This window comes from Anabrus simplex, chromosome 1 (genome assembly GCF_040414725.1).
Source record: "Anabrus simplex isolate iqAnaSimp1 chromosome 1, ASM4041472v1, whole genome shotgun sequence".
Classification (NCBI taxonomy): domain Eukaryota; kingdom Metazoa; phylum Arthropoda; class Insecta; order Orthoptera; family Tettigoniidae; genus Anabrus; species Anabrus simplex.
In genome coordinates this window covers 158,403,431-158,420,059 of record NC_090265.1, presented here as the reverse complement: position 1 = coordinate 158,420,059, position 16,629 = coordinate 158,403,431, and the positions used below count along the sequence as shown (strand labels likewise).

General features: G+C 39.3%; 2 protein-coding genes across 2 annotated transcripts in view; one reads left to right on the top strand and one right to left on the bottom strand.

Moving 5' to 3' along the window:
* LOC136863357 (uncharacterized) overlaps positions 1-12,872 on the bottom strand; it is an 81,084-nt gene extending 68,212 nt beyond the window's left edge. Inside the window, exon 1 of the mRNA XM_067139750.2 lies at positions 12,741-12,872. Coding sequence (XP_066995851.2) covers positions 12,741-12,846 — 106 coding nt within the window. The 5' untranslated portion in view covers positions 12,847-12,872. The remainder of the gene's footprint in view (positions 1-12,740) is intronic.
* Positions 12,873-14,057: 1,185 nt separating this feature from the next.
* The window catches only part of LOC136858598 (uncharacterized), a 58,871-nt gene continuing 56,299 nt past the window's right edge, over positions 14,058-16,629 (top strand). Inside the window, exon 1 of the mRNA XM_068225385.1 lies at positions 14,058-14,196. Within this exon, the coding sequence (XP_068081486.1) occupies positions 14,058-14,196 (139 nt within the window). The remainder of the gene's footprint in view (positions 14,197-16,629) is intronic.

Genomic DNA, 16,629 nt, shown 5'->3' with positions numbered 1-16,629 from the left:
CCGACAAAAGAGTAGCGTTACAAAAATGTTGCAAAGTTCGGGTTGGGAAGAATTGAGAGAAAGAAGAAGAGCTGCTCGACTAAGTGGTATGTTCCGAGCTGTCAGCGGAGAGATGGCGTGGAATGACATTAGTAGACGAATAAGTTTGAATGGCGTTCATAAAAGTAGGAAAGATCAGAATATGAAGATAAAGTTGGAATTCAAGAGGACAAACTGGGGCAAATATTCATTTATAGGAAGGGGAGTTAGGGATTGGAATATCTTACCAAGGGATATGTTCAATAAATTTCCAATTTCTTTGAAATCATTTAGGAAAAGGCTAGGAAAACAACAGATAGGGAATCTGCCACCTGGGCGACTGCCCAAAATGCAGATCAGTATTTATTGATTGATTGATTGATTGATTGATTGACTGATTGATTGATTGATTGATTGATTGATTGATTGATTGATTGATTGATTGATTGATTGATTGATTGATTGATTGATTGATCTTCAGTTTCGGAGATAAAAGTATCCTCATTAAAGGCTTTCAACCCATTTTTCACCCCTTTTCACCCCTTGTATTGGGATTTTCTGAAAACAAAAGATACGTGTATCTTTATTTTTAATGAAGATTCTAAATACCAATGTTTACGTCTGTAAACTTAAGAAGTTTTGAGATATAGACGCACTCATTTTAAAAATTCACCCCCCTTTGCACCCTCCCATTAATTGGATTTTTCAAAAACAAAAAATACGTGTTTCTTTATTTTTAAAATGGATCAAAAGTACCAATTATTCAGGTCTGTAATATCTTCAGTTTCTGAGATATAGTCTAAGTACCGGTATCCTGATTAGAGGCATTCAACCCCTTTTTCACCCTTTTCACCCCTCCTATTGGGATTTTCTGAAAACAAAGGAATACGTGTTTCCTTATTTTTAATGAAGATTCTAAATACCAGTTTTTACATCTGTAAAATTTTAAAGTTTTGAGATATAGATACACTCACTTTAAACTTCACCCCCCTTTTCACACCCTTAGCGACGGAATATCCAAAAATCCTCTTCAGCGAGCACCTACACCTTAATATGAATATATCCCCAAAATTTCATTTCTTTATGTCCAGTAGTTTTGGCTCTGCCATGATGAATCAGTCAGTCAGTCAATCATGCATAGATGTCATTGTATGTGTTCCGGGGTTTCCTGTGGAACGCAGAGGTGAAAGAAGGTGCCGGGTTGAATGGGTCTAACTACAATGTCAAGAATTGAATTTAAAACGTAAACTGAAGGTTATATTTTCAAAACACAAAATTTAACATTTTTACAGGTACAAGTAGCAATCATTAAACAAGTCTAGGAAAGACAAGATTGGTGGTATAAACAGATCGTGGGCTTCAAGCCCTCACTTTACTTTTCCTGAGCTCCTAGCTCAGATTTACAAAAGAGCACAAATTGTACAAGGGCAGAAATCCCCTAATTCAAAGAGCACTTGCACCCAAAATTACATCTAGCCTTCAAGAGGCATTCATTAATCTTACAAAAACTTTCAAAAAGAGCTAACAGGCTCTCAGTTTTCCAAGCCTACTCAAGACAACATCAACTTACAAATTCTGGCCTCTGAAGGCACAACTTACAATAGGAAAATGGTAATACAGGGGTATATAATACCCAACCTACTGGGCCTTCAGGGAAAAGGAATAACGGTTAAATAAATGGTCCGAACACAAAATGAATGGAGGCGTATACTTGCACTCCTAAATATGAACACTTAAAACCTAAAGGGCACTAGGCCGATAAAACAGGGGCTATTCCCAAACTATGGAGGTGACTCGTATAAGAATAAATTAAAACATTACGGAAAGGAAGAAAACCAGTTACAAAACGTAGTCACCTCAAACCAAGATGAAGGGGAGCTCGAGAGGGTACATCACTCCCTATCCCCGATATACAGTTAAAGATTTTATGAAGTTATTACATTATCCGGCAGAAAGTTACATTTTTAGAAAAGAAGGTTACATGGTTAACGATTTCGAACCTTTCCCTCGGGTTAAACTCGGGAGCTAGCAAGAAATAAAGATGTTATGTGGCCATTACCTTGTCGATGTACTGCTGCCTGATGAAAGAGGCCGCCCGCCCCCTGCTTTGATACACACATTCAGTAAGATGACGAACAATTGGCCAAGAAACGTGAAAATGCCCAGTTTATAAACCCTCGGGGAAAGTTCGAGACCATTCAAGATTAAACTAGCCACACCCTCTCATGTTTATTGGTCAATTTAAAAGTTACATTGAAAACCGAAGAAGAAGAAGAAGAAGACTGTGATTGGTAAAAAAATTAATTACAGAAATTAGGGATTGGCTAGATTCAAAACTGGCGGAAATAAAAAGGAAATATTGCCAACCCAAGAATAAATGAACATCAATCAGAAAAAACTTCCTTGAATTATAAGTCTTATACCTCGCACCAGGGTACATGATCATAGTTTTATGGTAGTGGCATCTATGGGAGAATGTCCAAACTTCTTGATGAATGGAAAACAAAACAAGTAGAAATTCACACAGCTCAGGAAACTTCACAATAACAAAATTACATCAGATTTTAGTGGTGACATCTTCTGAGTAAAGTTCTAAGTTGGTGTAGTTTCAGTTTCACTGTTTCGCCAATAGAGGAGTTCTATATGCGCTGAATTTGAATGCGCGGCGTTGAGGTGTACCTCCCGGTACAGTATGTATGTATGTGTGTATGTATGTGGGTAGTAAATCACTGGAGCGATTTCAACCAAACTTGGTACACTTACGACTTAGTATCAGGAGACAAACCGCACGGGGGTAAGACAACCCAAGCACCCTTAGGGGCGGGGGGGCTGAGGGAGGGGCGACATATAAGAATTATGGAAAATAGTGTTGAAACCATACTTTTTGAGATCACTGAGATGAATAGTGACACTTCGGATTTTTTTAAGTCCGGGTTTAGCCCCCCATTGGGGTGGGATGCGAGGAGGAGTGATATATAAAAAATAATAAAAAATAGTACCGATTTCATACTTTTCGGTGTCGCTTAGATGAATAGTGACACTCCGGATTTTTAGAGTCCAAGTTCAGAACTCTTTGAGGGGGGGGGAGGGTGAGTGGGAAGTGATATACGCTACAAAAAGAATCAAAAATAGTGTCGAATCCATACTATTCGAGTCGCTGAGATGAATGATGACACCCCGGACTTTTCAAAGTCAAAGTTCAGCCCCTTTGGGGTGGGTGTGATGGGGAGTGATATATAAAAATAATCGAAAATAGTACCAAATTCATACTTTTCGAGGTCGCTGAAATGAATAGTGACACTCCGGATTATTTAAAGTCCAAGTACAGCCCTCTTTGGGGTGGAGTGCGTGGGAAGGGGGAGTGATATAAAAGATAATCGAAAATAGTATCGAATCCATACTTTTCGGAGTTGCTGAGATGAATAGTAACACTGCGGATTTTTTAAAATTCCAAGTTCAGCCCTCTTGGGAGGTGAGGAGGGAGTGGTATATTAAAAAAAATCAAAAATAGTGTGGAATAGGTCTACATACTCTTCGGTTTGCTGAGATGAATGATGACACGCCGGAATTTTTAAAGTGGGTTGGGTGTGAGGGGGAGTAATATATAAAAACAAACGAAAATAGTTTCGAATCCAGACTGTTCTGGGTAGCTGAAATGAATAGTGACACCTCCGATATTTTTTAAAGTCCAAGTTCGTCCCTCTTTGGGGTGGGGGCGCGGGAGGGGAGAGATTTATAAAAATAATCGAAAGTAGTATCGAATCCATACTTTTCGGGGTCGCTGAGATGAATAGTGACACTCCGGACTTTTCAAAAGTCCAAGTTTAGCCCTCTTTGAGGTGGAGGCGCTGGGGGTGAGATATATAAAAATAATCGAAAATAGTGTCCAATCCACACTCTTCGCAGTCGCTGAGGGGGAGTGATATGGGGGTGCAATATGTACAAATAATCGAAAATAGTGTCGAATCCATTCTTTTCGGGGGCGCTGAAATGAACAGTGACACTCCGGAATTTGTTTAAGTCCAAGTTTAGCACCAAAAAGAATCGAAACACTTTCGAATCCATACTTTTCGGGGTCGCTGAGATGAATAGTGACACTCCGGAATTGTTTAAAGTCCAAGTTCATCCCTCTTTGAGGTTGAGGCGCTGGGGGTGAGATATATATAAAAATAATCGAAAATAGTGTCCAATCCACACTCTTCGCAGTCGCTGATGTGAATAGTGACACTCCGGATTTTTATAAGTCAAAGTTCAACCCTCTTTGGGGAGGAGAAGCGGGGGGGGGGGGGGGAGAGATATAAAAATAATCTAAAATAGCATCGAATCCATACTTTTCTGGGTCGCTGAGATGAATGATGACACCCCGGATTTTTTAAAGTCTAAGTTCAGCCCCCTTTTGGGTGGGGGCACGGGGGAGAGATTATATAAAAATAATCGAAAATAGTGTCGAATCCATACTTTTCGGGGTCATTGAGATGAATAGTGACACTCCGGATTTTTTAAATTCCAAGTACAGTCTCGTGTGGGTGGACGGCGATGGGGGGAGTGAGATGTTAAAATAATCGAAAATAGTCTCGAATTCATACTTTTCGCGATCTCTGAGATGAATTGTGACACCCCGGATATTTTATAAGTTCAACCCCTTTGTGGTGAGGGTTGAGTGGGGGAGTGAGATATAAAAATTAATCGAAAATAGTGTCGAATCCATATTTTTCGGGGACACTGAGATGAATAGTAACATCCCGGAATTTTAAAAAATCCAAGTTCAGCCCCGTTTGAGGTGGGGCCGAGGAGAAGTGATATATAAAAATAATCGAAAACAATGTCAAATCGGTAGTTTTCGGGAACGCTGAGATGAATAGTGGCACTCCGGATTTTTTTTATATAAGTTCAAGTTCTGCCTCTTTGGGGTGGGCAGACGAGGCGGGTATGAGATATAAAAATAATTGAAAATAGCGTCGAACCCATACTTTTCGTGGTCGCTGAAATGAATAATGACACCCCAGGTTTTTATAAGTCCAAGTTCAGCCCCTTTGTGGTGGGGGTAAGGGGGGTGGTGAGATATAAAAATTTATCGAAAAATAGTCTCGAATCCCTACTTTTCACAGTCGCTAATATGAATAGCGACACTGCGAATTTTTATAAGTCATAGTTCAGCCCCCTTTGGGGTCAGAGGTGAGGGGGAGGGAGTGAGATATAAACATAATAGAAAATAGTCTCGAATCCAAACTTTTCGAGGTCACTGAGATGAATGGTAACACTCTGGATTTTTTAAAGGCCACGTTCAGCCCCCTTTGGAGTGGGGGCGAGGGGAGAGTGATATATAAAAATAATCGAAAATAATGTCGAATCAGTAGTTTTCGGGGACGGTGAGATAATTAGTTTCACTCTGGATCTTTTACAAGTTCACGTTCAGCTCCCTTTGGTGTGGGGGGCGATGGGGGTATGATATAAAAATCATCCAAAATAGTGTCAAATCCATAATTGGCGGGATCGCTGAGATGAATAATGAAACTCCGGATATTCTATAAGTTCAAGTTCAGCCCCCTTTGATATAGGCCTGAGGAAGGGTGAAAAAAATCACCAAAATGACTGAGATTATGGATGTATCTGTGTAATTTCAAGCATAGCTGACAACTAAATTTGGAGCAAATATTACATAATCTCTGTGAAAATTGGTGTGGGGGCAAGACACCCGCATAAACCCTATAGTAAAGGGTGAAATATAAATAAAGACAGTCCAATAATAGCGTCGAACCTAAAGTTTTTAGGACTACTGGAGCGATTTGAACCAAACCTGGTATACTTATGACTTTCTATGAAGAGGCTAACCTCGTGGTGGCAAGACACGTCTAGTATCTTCAGGGGTAAGGGTGGGGGTAAGGGGTTGGAATATAAAAATAATCGTTAATAGTGGCGAATCCATACTTTTCGGAGTCGCTGAAATTAATAGTAACACTCCGAATTTTTTATAAGTTCAGTCCCCCTTTGGGGTGGAGGCGAGGAGGATTGATATATAAAAATAATCGACACTCCGGATATTTTATTAAGTCCTAAGTTCAACCCCCTTTGTTGAGGGGAGGAGTGGGGGAATGAGATATACAAATAGTCGAAAATAATGTCGAATCCATAGTTTTCGGGTTCGCTCAAATGAATAATTTCACTACGAATATCGTTTAAGTGCAAGTTGAGCCCCAATAGGCACGGAGGGGGGGCGAGATGACAGTTTAAGGACGTATGTGTGCATGTTCTAGCATACCTCTCAACCAATCTTGGCACATGGGGGTAAGATAGCCCTAGCACCCCTAGGGATGGGAATGAATTATAAAAAAACACACAAAGACGGGCGAAATATAAAAATTATACAACGACATATTAATGTACAGTCCGTAGCTTTCGGAGTCACTGAGGTGAATAATGGCACTCCGAGTGTCGTTTTTCAGCCCCCATCGGCATGGAGATGAGAAAGGAAAATATTCAAAATGACCGAAATTACGGATGAATGTTTCTTCCAACATAACCCTCATACAAAATTCGTACACATGTGACTTACTATCTGAAAAAAGTACTGTTTGGGTAAAACACCCCTAGCACTCATAGGAGAGGTGGTGAAATATAAAAAACGAAAATGACTTATGTTAATGTTGAATACATTGTTTATGAAGTCACTGAGTTGAACTGTGAGACACTGCATGGTTTTAAGTCATACTTCAGCCGCAATCATTATGGAGGTTGAGAAGGGGTGAAAATGAATGTAAAAATAACCAAGATTATGGATGTATGTGGTATGTTCCAGAATAGCTTTCAACGAAATTCTATACATATATGACTTACCATCTGAAAACTAAATACTATGGAGATGAAACACCACAGCCTCCTCTAGGGGTGGGGAATGGTAGGAGATGACGTGCAAAAATAATGGAAAATAGCCGATATTTATGTCAAATCCATTGTTTATGTGTCACTGATACGAATTTTGACGCTCTGGATACCGTTGAAGTCCACGTTCAGCCTCCGTTGAGAAGGGGATTGAGAGAGGCTTAAAAGTAGGCCTAAATAGTCTAAAATGACCGAGATTAGTGGTGAATCCACTGCTTTTGGGGTCGCATGACTGATTCGTGACATTCTCAATAACAGTCGAAATCGGGTACATCATATTTATAGCACGACGGGTAAATACATATAGTTATCACTTATTATTTTTTTGAAAGGATCAAATTCCCAGTCAATTCGAGCTTCCACAAGGACAAAGTTTTACTCAAAAACTAAATAATCTAAAACCTAATACATCGTAAAATATCAATCAACATATCAAAAAAGGAATGCTATAAAATTCACTTCACACATAGCCTAACTAGCTAAAGGTAAACATTCAAAAACTATCGGAGCAACGCCGGGTACTACAGCTAGTAATATTATAATTACTGAGAGCTTCTTTGGCTCAGGCGGCAGCGCGTTGGCCTGTCACCGTTGGGTTCCGTGGTCCAAATCCCGGTCACTCCATGTGAGATTTGTGGTGGACAAAGCGGAGGCGAGACAGGTTTTTCTTCCGGTACTCCGGTTTTCCCTGTCATCTTTCATTTCAGCAACACTCTCCAATATCATATCATTTCATCTGTCAGTCATTAATCATTCCATTCCTGACCCAGTCGGATGATTGTAAACATCATTGGATTTTCATTTTCATTACGATTACTGAGTAGTTGTAAGGTGGAGGTAAAGTGCGCGTGGTCAAGAAGGGACCTCGAGTTACAACTATTTTCCGAGGCTTCAAATGGAGATCAATTTGCTATTCACCTCCACTAGGTGGCATTATTGCTGGTACTGTACAAAAACTAATTCGTCAACGGCGGTTACAACAGATAATTTCCTTCTTATAACTTACCGATTAGCCTATTTCTGCAGCTCACTCCGTATTCGATAAAGTGACAAAATATACAAATTACTGATTTTCTCTGCATCAGGGAAATATATTTTATACGCTAACATTAGTTGCAATCCTCCTCTGATTACGAACAATTTTATTCTTGCCAGTGGCCATTGTGATGACGGATAGGGTTCTATAAATTCTATAAATAACTGCAGTAACCAGAGAAACAAACATTTGATATCTCACTACTGTTTACCTCGAACAGCAGTACGGCTCTGATAACACATCGCCACGAGTGCACCTGAAATTTACAATGTTGTCAGACTGCTATATTGCAATACAGGAAAGCGCCATAATCATCCTGAAGTGTAACGTATTACCACTCGTCATACCGCAATATTTGGCAGCACTATATGAACACTGCTCTCATCGGCTTCTGGTGTTTTCAACACACCCTTTTGCAGTAGCCAATCACGGAGAAGATTTTAAAGATAAGGTGCAGATGGTCAAGAAGGGACCTCGAGTTACAAATATTTTCCGACTCTTCATATGGAGATAAATTTGCCTGAATGTAGTTCAAAATCACAGGACCAAACTTCTCCAGTACAATGTAAACAATTACGGTGAATTTGAACGTAATTTTTAGTAGTATTCAGGAGTAATGGAAGAACTTTTCTTTTTTGCTTTTGCTGGCAGTTTTACGTCGCATAATCGGTGTTCACTCAGCCTCGTGAGTCGTGGGACCAACTGAAGAGCTGTCTACTATGAGTGGTAGCGATTCCGGTCATGATATCAGCCAATAGGCTGAGAATGTCGTTATGCTGACCAAGTTACTCACCAATAGCTGCAGATAAACTGCCTGTGCAGCAATCATCGTGGCAGGTATCCATGTGCCGTAATGATGCATATTATTTCTCACTCACAGCATACAGCATTTGGAACCTATTATTATGATGAAACACGTAACATTACATCTAACATACGCCTTCAATTTCAGGTGCCTGTCATTGTGTTATTCGTTTTCTCACATCCCTCCATGTTCTTTCATTTCAGTTTCATGTCTGTTACCTAAGCAATTGATGTGATTAACTTTCATTTTTACCTAACGAGTGCTGCTGATTTGTTTAAACTGACCACCCTAGTGATCGATTTAAGAATATATCACGAGCTGGTCAACTGAAAAGCGCTAACTAGGAAACATTGCAAGTTATAGCTTTGGAAAGTAAAATATGGTACTTTGCTATCAAAGAGTTGTACGAAACCTGTTTTAGAGCGACGTTAGATAGATAATAAAAAGGATGTTTTCCTTATTTGCGTCTGTCACGTTTGTATGCATGAATTCATCCATTTGAATGAAAATTAGTTTATCATCTTTCTTACCTGGAGTTGCCATATTTTGAAATGCTGAAATGAGGACAGCTCTCTCCGCAATGAATGAGCCATTACGCTACGTTGTAAGGATGTCAGAACTCATTGTATATTGCCACATGCAATCTGGCAACACTTCGTGAATCTTGTTTCTATGCCATCTAGTTTAATTCACCCAAAGTAACCGTTTACGAGAAATGTTGTGCTCTGGGTTGGCAACACTTCCAGAAAAGTTAGGGTTGTACCTACTGCGCCTGGTCATAAGATCTCACCAGCCTGCTGTATAGTACTGTGTATTATTTTCCTCGTGGACCTCGAAGTGTGACTGTCATGTCAGGCAGGGAGACTACCCCATGGCTGGTGGGCGAAGGAAAACTGAAACGACTGTTTATAGCATCCAGTACGCGGGCAAACTGAGAGGCCCGCTCCTTGAGCTAACGGCAAGAGCACAGAGCTGGAACGCTGCTCAATGAGCCAAATTGTGGCCTCTTTGGTTTGTAAGGTGACCAGACGTCCTCCTTTCTGGAGAATAGTCCTCCCTTTGTGATGTTTACCCTCCCGAAACTTATGAGTGCATTAGGATGTGCAAATATCTTCCTTTGAAGATTGTAAACTTGTTCATACGACGGCAAAGGAGTGAGACCTGTTTCGTGCATTCGTCGTTAGTCTGTACAAAAGCTGCCAACTAATCATATTAAGCATATGGTCTATGGTCATAGAGACTAAGAATGTTCACAAACTCGGACTGGCAACATTTCCGCAAGTCTCGACATTTTTGGTCTTGTTTCGGACTTCCATTGACATGAGTCTGGTCAGTTAGCTACCACGACATTCCCATTACATGTAATCTGTAACCATCAACAGTATTAATATTGTGTTTTGTATGCTAAACAGGAAAGAACACCACCTAAACAGAAACGTACGTTCAACTGTGAATTGCAGGGAATATCCATTTAACAACACGACAAATTCGGACAGTGGTGTCTCGTGTGAAACATGTAGGGTACTTTCAGTGTCACACGTGGTAGTGCCAGAAGTATAACAAAACATTTAGCATTTGCATATCGTACATCTGCTGAAATAAGTACACGTCTTTCGAAAGTGATGACCCAGCTCTTCTTAAATACTGCAGTAACACCCAGAGATGTTGAAATCACTGCATATGAAGGAGTTTGGGCCTATCATATTGCTAAAAAAAAATTCAAAGTTTCCGTGGAAATGACTGCGCCTCGAAACTTATTCAAGCGTGTTTACAGCGAACGTTCCATGCTCCGGAACAAAATGTGATTCTATTGTTACGGAAGTGTTTGCACCTATGTTTATGCAAGAAGCAAAGCAGCAGTTTGGAGAGATGTGTTGCTTTTCTATGTTAACGGACGCTTCAAATCGCGGACATGAGAAATTATTTCCCATTCTTGTTCGATTTTATCGACCATACAGTGGTGTGGAAATGAAAATGTTGGGTCTACAATCGTAATTATAAGAAACTTTGGACATTGTGGTTAAAAGAGAAGATCTGGATGGAAATTATCTCACAAGTAGGGTTATTGCTTTCTGTGGTGATAACACAAATAGCAATTATGGTGGAGTTGAAAAGAAAGGACAAAACAACACATAAAAAAATTAAACAAATTTCTGGGGAAACAATTGATAGACGCAGGAAGTGGTGCACATAATATTATCAGCGTAATATATTCAGCCATTGATTTGGAGGCTGTGATAGTGAAGATTTACTCGTTCATTATACTGAGTGTCCCGCCCGCCCCGTATTATTTAGTTTTATGAAATCCAACCAACATTCAATTTCTCCTTATAGTGGATATTGCACTGCATCCTGCCTGTGTACTAGCAATGTAAATAAGGCATGGAACCAGCAAAGAGAAAACAACACAAGCGTCCACATTTCATAATGTTGTATTGAAAGTGGATGGGGGTGGCAGAACATCAGCAACTGAATTGATGGATGCAATGAGTGACTTGAGAATAAATCTTCTTGAAAGAAAATCACATCGGTTTATTCCTAGCAAAGTGAATGTGCTCTTAACTTCACTGAAAGAAGGTTTGGTTAGAAAATGAAGTGTAGAAGAAATAGCCGTACCAATTTACGAAAACTGTGTTGAATATTTAAATCTTTGATTTAAACACTTCAAAGGCTTAGAGATTGTTCAGTGGGCTTCATTGAAGCATGTTCTTAGTTGATCTGAGGTTGAAAAGAGTGTTGAATTCTTAGCCAGGCAAGGGTTCTTCGATATGGATATGGGTACTGAATGATTTGATCAATGTTCGTGCTTTACAAGGCACGTAACACCAGAAAGAAAATCTGTGGAATAGCTTGGATGATCCTGTAGGTGTAGATAAATGGTAGACATAAATCTTCGTTCACCTCAAGGATCATAATATCAGGCAACATCATACTTCATCAGTCATTCAGTACATCCTTTCCTACCGGATACAAATGCATATGCAGAAAGACTGTTCTCCCAAGTGAACAGAATTTGAATAATAGAAAAATCTCACTTAAAAGCTAAAGATCTAAAAGCCATAGTGATGACCAAGTATAATTTTTAGCAAACTAGTAATGAGTTCTTGAATATTGTGAAGTCCCCCTCCCCCATTTACTATTAACATCATCTGAACAGTTGTAACACAATTTTGTCCTCTCTTAAGAGTCTGAATAAATAATTGTATTTTAAATGTATAACCATTATGCACTCCGAAACGTATTTTAGGTATATGGTTAAGTGTCCTCCTGTGGCCAATAAAGAAATATGGTCAGCCTAGTTTAAAAGCAACTTCAAGGCTTTCACCGGCTGGTTAAGGTAGATATATATTTTGCTCTTGTTGTAAATACAAATGCTTACAAAGAATTTAGTAGTGTGACACATCTTTGGAATTTCTTACTTGACACCTTTATTGTACAAAATTTAAGATGTCCAATCTGAAGACATGGATTTTTAAAAATCGCTTTATATTAATTTCCTAATAAATCTACTTCACGATTTGAAATTAGTCACTTTTACAGTATAAAACAGACCTTACAATGATATCTCAAATATCCCAATGTTCGGAAGGATATTGAATTCAATAGTCCAAAGTAAGTGACGAAAGCAATGGCAAACTACCTCACTTCACTTATCATCATGCCTTATACGCCTAATTGCTGCAATGCCTTCGGTTTTGCGGTTTCCCTATAACCGCATAAACTTTAATGGTGCTATTTGAGAATTCAATCAACCTCCGGGCTGAAAATTTAAGAAATAGAGATTACTGTTTTTCTGAAAGCCATAGAATATGAAAGATCTGTAAAGGTCTACGTTCCAGAACAGTAGTTACCTATCCCAGGATCCACTGTAGCCCTTGTTAAAGTGGTGCAAGTAGATCAGTGTTAAATGAGTAGGAATGGAGAATACAATATGTAGCAACGTCCTTTGCCAATCAAATTTCAAAATCTTGTGCACCAAATCTGTGTTAAATAGTGACTTACACCTTGGCGCCCTGGAGATAGGCTGCCCTGAGGACTGAGGCCCTGCGGCGGCCAGAGACACCATCATGGTCACGATGAAGAAGAGCAGGGTGGTGGAGGCGGCCATCGCGGAGCACGTCTGAGTAGGTAGTGTCGTCTCCAGCCAGTGAACCATTATAAGCCCGCCAGATAATTACGTGTCTGTCTCGGGCACCTGTGTTCACAACACATTACTGCGACAGTTTCAACACCACGGTAAATATTGGGAGAGATGCCTGTTATGCGGGGCCACTAGCCCCGATAACAACCTTCAGCCGGGATGTAGCACTTATTCAGTATTAAAAGCAACAGCAGATGACACTTCCATTCATTCATTATTTTTTTCTTTCTTCCTCACTGTTCCTTCCTTCCTTCCCATTTCCTTCTTTACCAGCCTAGTCGTGTTCTTCTAACATTACTTTCTTACACTCTTTCACTTAGCTGCTCGTTCACTTATTTATTAATGCATTAATTAATGTATTTATATATTTTATTCTTATTTATTTCGACTTTCGATGTAGATATTATTTCATTAACTTTGGTGACGAAGATCGTTAATGTAAAGAAGCAACCTTTTGGTACATTGTATAAACAGAGTATAGCATGTTATCCAAACCTCGAAGTATGTCAATAATCAAATTTCGTTACTGTGTAATTTATTTATTTATTTATTTATTTATTTATTTATTTATTTATTTATTTATTTATTTATTTATTTATTTATTTATTTAATATCCTAACAGTTATTGTACGCGAGTATATTAGGGTTATTGTTTTGATCAGTTAATAAATTAATTATTAGTCCTTGACACAAAAGTAGGAAATTACATAACTGAAGATGGTGAATAAATAAATAAATAAATAAATAAATAAATAAATAAATAAATAAATAAATAAATAAAATAAATAAATATTTAGGTTTATAATAAACCCGCAGTGAAAATTAATGATTGAATGAGCTCTTGGTTCAAAATTGTTACAGGGCTGTAATATTTCGCCTTGTTTGAAGTATATTTTGATCGTTTACTGAAAGGAACAAAATGGTAGGGAGCGATTCAGTTGGGTAGCAATGTAGTATGTACAAAGTAAAATCGGATGAAGATGGAGCAAAGTGAAAGCAGTGAACTTGAAGTTGCAATCAACTCTCGGACTAAATTATTCCTGATCTCTTTTCAGACCGACTTTACTATATGGGAGATCTCAAGATCTCTTGTTCATAAACCAGAGATAGCAGAAGAGAAAGTAATGAGAATGATCTCTGAAACAAGTAGGCGGAAACAATGTCAGAGGGCTTCCGCAATGGGGGAGATCAATACTAAGTTAGGAATGAACTCGATGAATGAAGCTGAGCGTATAAACTGCCTTCGATGGTGGGGTCATGTGAGGCGAATAGAAGAGGATAGGTTATCTAGGATAATAATGGACTCGGCCATGGAGGGTATGGAAAGCCGGAGACTATGATGACAATGGTTACACTCAGTTTTTAATGATTCGAAGATCGAGGTGTGGCATAAAACGAGGCCACAGAGCTAGTTGCAAATGGTGGATTGTGGTCGGGCTTCGTTCATTCACAGAGGCTTGCAGACTGAACACTGAAACACATAACAGAGTTGTTTATTTGTTTGCTACGTGTGTATGTTGGGTATTCAGCCCGAAGGCTGGTAGTAATTTTAAAGTCACACTAAGACATTGAAGGTTTTCGGCGACGCAAGGATGGGGACGTGCTAGAATTGGGAAGGTAGCGGCCGTGGCCTTAATTTAAGATACATACCCAACATTTATCCGGTATGAAAATGGGGACACTTCAGAAATCCATCTTCAAGGCTGCCGACGGTGGGATTCGAACCTGCGATATCCCGATTGTAATTTCACAGTAAAGCGACCCTAACCGCGCGGCCAAATTACTTGGTCGTAACAGATAAATGAATATGTATACATATGTTATTTATTTATTTTATTTATTGATCAGTTGTTTGATTGATTAGTTGGTGGTGGGTTACTTGCTTGCCTATTAGACTGGTCGGTCGGTCGGTCGGTCGGTCGGTCGGTCGGTTGGTTGGTTGGTTAGTTGGGGTCCAAGACTGAACTCCTGGGCCATCATCCCCAAGGTGTGAAAGAAGAGTATGTCACTTTGGAAATTCCTGATAATTTTTTGTTTTGTTTTGTTATTAGCTGCATGGCTACTCAGAAATCGCTAGGTACACTCAAAGTTAAGCTATTAAATAATTGTCATAAAGTACAGACAATTTACTTATCAGTATTTCTAACTCTATTGTCTATTGTAAGTTAGCATATGTCACAAATGAGTTTCCCCTCCTTACGGTTAGTATGTCTACTGTGCACGTTAATTAGACGTAAGTGTAGGAGATTACAAAGCCTAAGTTTTGCACCTAGTTGATGCACGATATTCTTCAGTGAGAAGTTAGCCTTTAAAACCCTAGACCGCCGTTCAATATAGACCTAGTTTAATGACATTTGAGGTTCTCCTGTATGAAATGTACAAATAAAAGAACCTTCGTGGAAGAATATATGGCACTTCACAACTCACAGAACCCTCTGCGTTGACATGGACAATTCTTCACACTCCAGCAAAACTTCATGAATAATAAGTACATAGTAAGTGGTAGTCACTGTTTCAAAAACTTAGTATTTCAAAAATACTGGAAATGTTTGCATTTTCATCTCAAAATCTGTAAGGTACATTGATTACAAATGCACAGGTAAATCGGTGGTTATTGTCGTCTGTAGAAGCAAATTAGTGAGACTGTATCAACTCCTGTTAAGAGCGTACGAGAAAGAGGAAGAGTTCCACTGATAGGCTAAAAGAGCAACAGAAGGACAATAAAGATACCTTGAGCCTCGACAACCTAATGCCGTCGGGAGAAAGTAAGTGTCGTCCAAAGTAGTTTCTTCTTCTTCTTCTCGAAGTGCCATATCCTCAATGGACGTTGCCGATCAATGTGGTCGAGACCTCCCTAACAGCTGCCCTACATAAACCAGCTGATGATGAATACCACTACCGCAGGTTTCCCAAGCAAAAAATGCGCCGTCGGCCAGAGTCTCTCAATCCTTTTACTTTTCCTTGAAGTATGAGTTGTTGGAAGTGGTACTTCTCGTTCTCTTTGATCGTCTTTGTTACTTCTAATTGTTTAGTCATGCGCTGCATATCCACATCGTTCTTTACGTCATGCGATCACGATATTCTGAGCATATGACGATAACATTAGAGCTCAAAGGCATTAAACCGTTTAATTTTTACGGCCGCTAGTGTTCAAGTCTCCGCACCGCAATAAAAGTTGAGAAGACATTAACACTTAAGGACTCGGGTTCTAATATGAATTATACAGTATAAGTTCAGATTGCATAATACTTTCTTCATCCGATAGAATGCTACTCGAGCTTTCTCAGTTCGGATTTTAATTTCTTGATGTTGGTCCCATCTCTCATTTAGCGAACAGCCTAATTAATGCATCATCTGTACGCTTAGCAGGTTTTTCCTACTGACGTAGATAGGATTATAATTGTCACAGTTCTTACTAATGAATGACCATCATTTTTGTTTTCAGTGTGTTAAAATGCATTCCATTTCACTGACTCCTACCACCCGATCAACAGTCCTTCTGCATTAGCAGCGAGTAGTACTGTGTAATCAGTAGGGTCCGGATTCTTATGCATATTACATATTCCATTCATTTACTTGCAGACAGGTGAAAATGAAAAGCGTCGGTGAATTGTGGTTCTGATATGGTTATACCTGTGTTTCATTTTATATATTCTTAGTAATATTACATACTAGCTAGAGGAAGGTGGGGGGAATTCCACCACCGTGGGCAATACCGCCACCAGTTAAATATGAATAACCGCGCGTCGA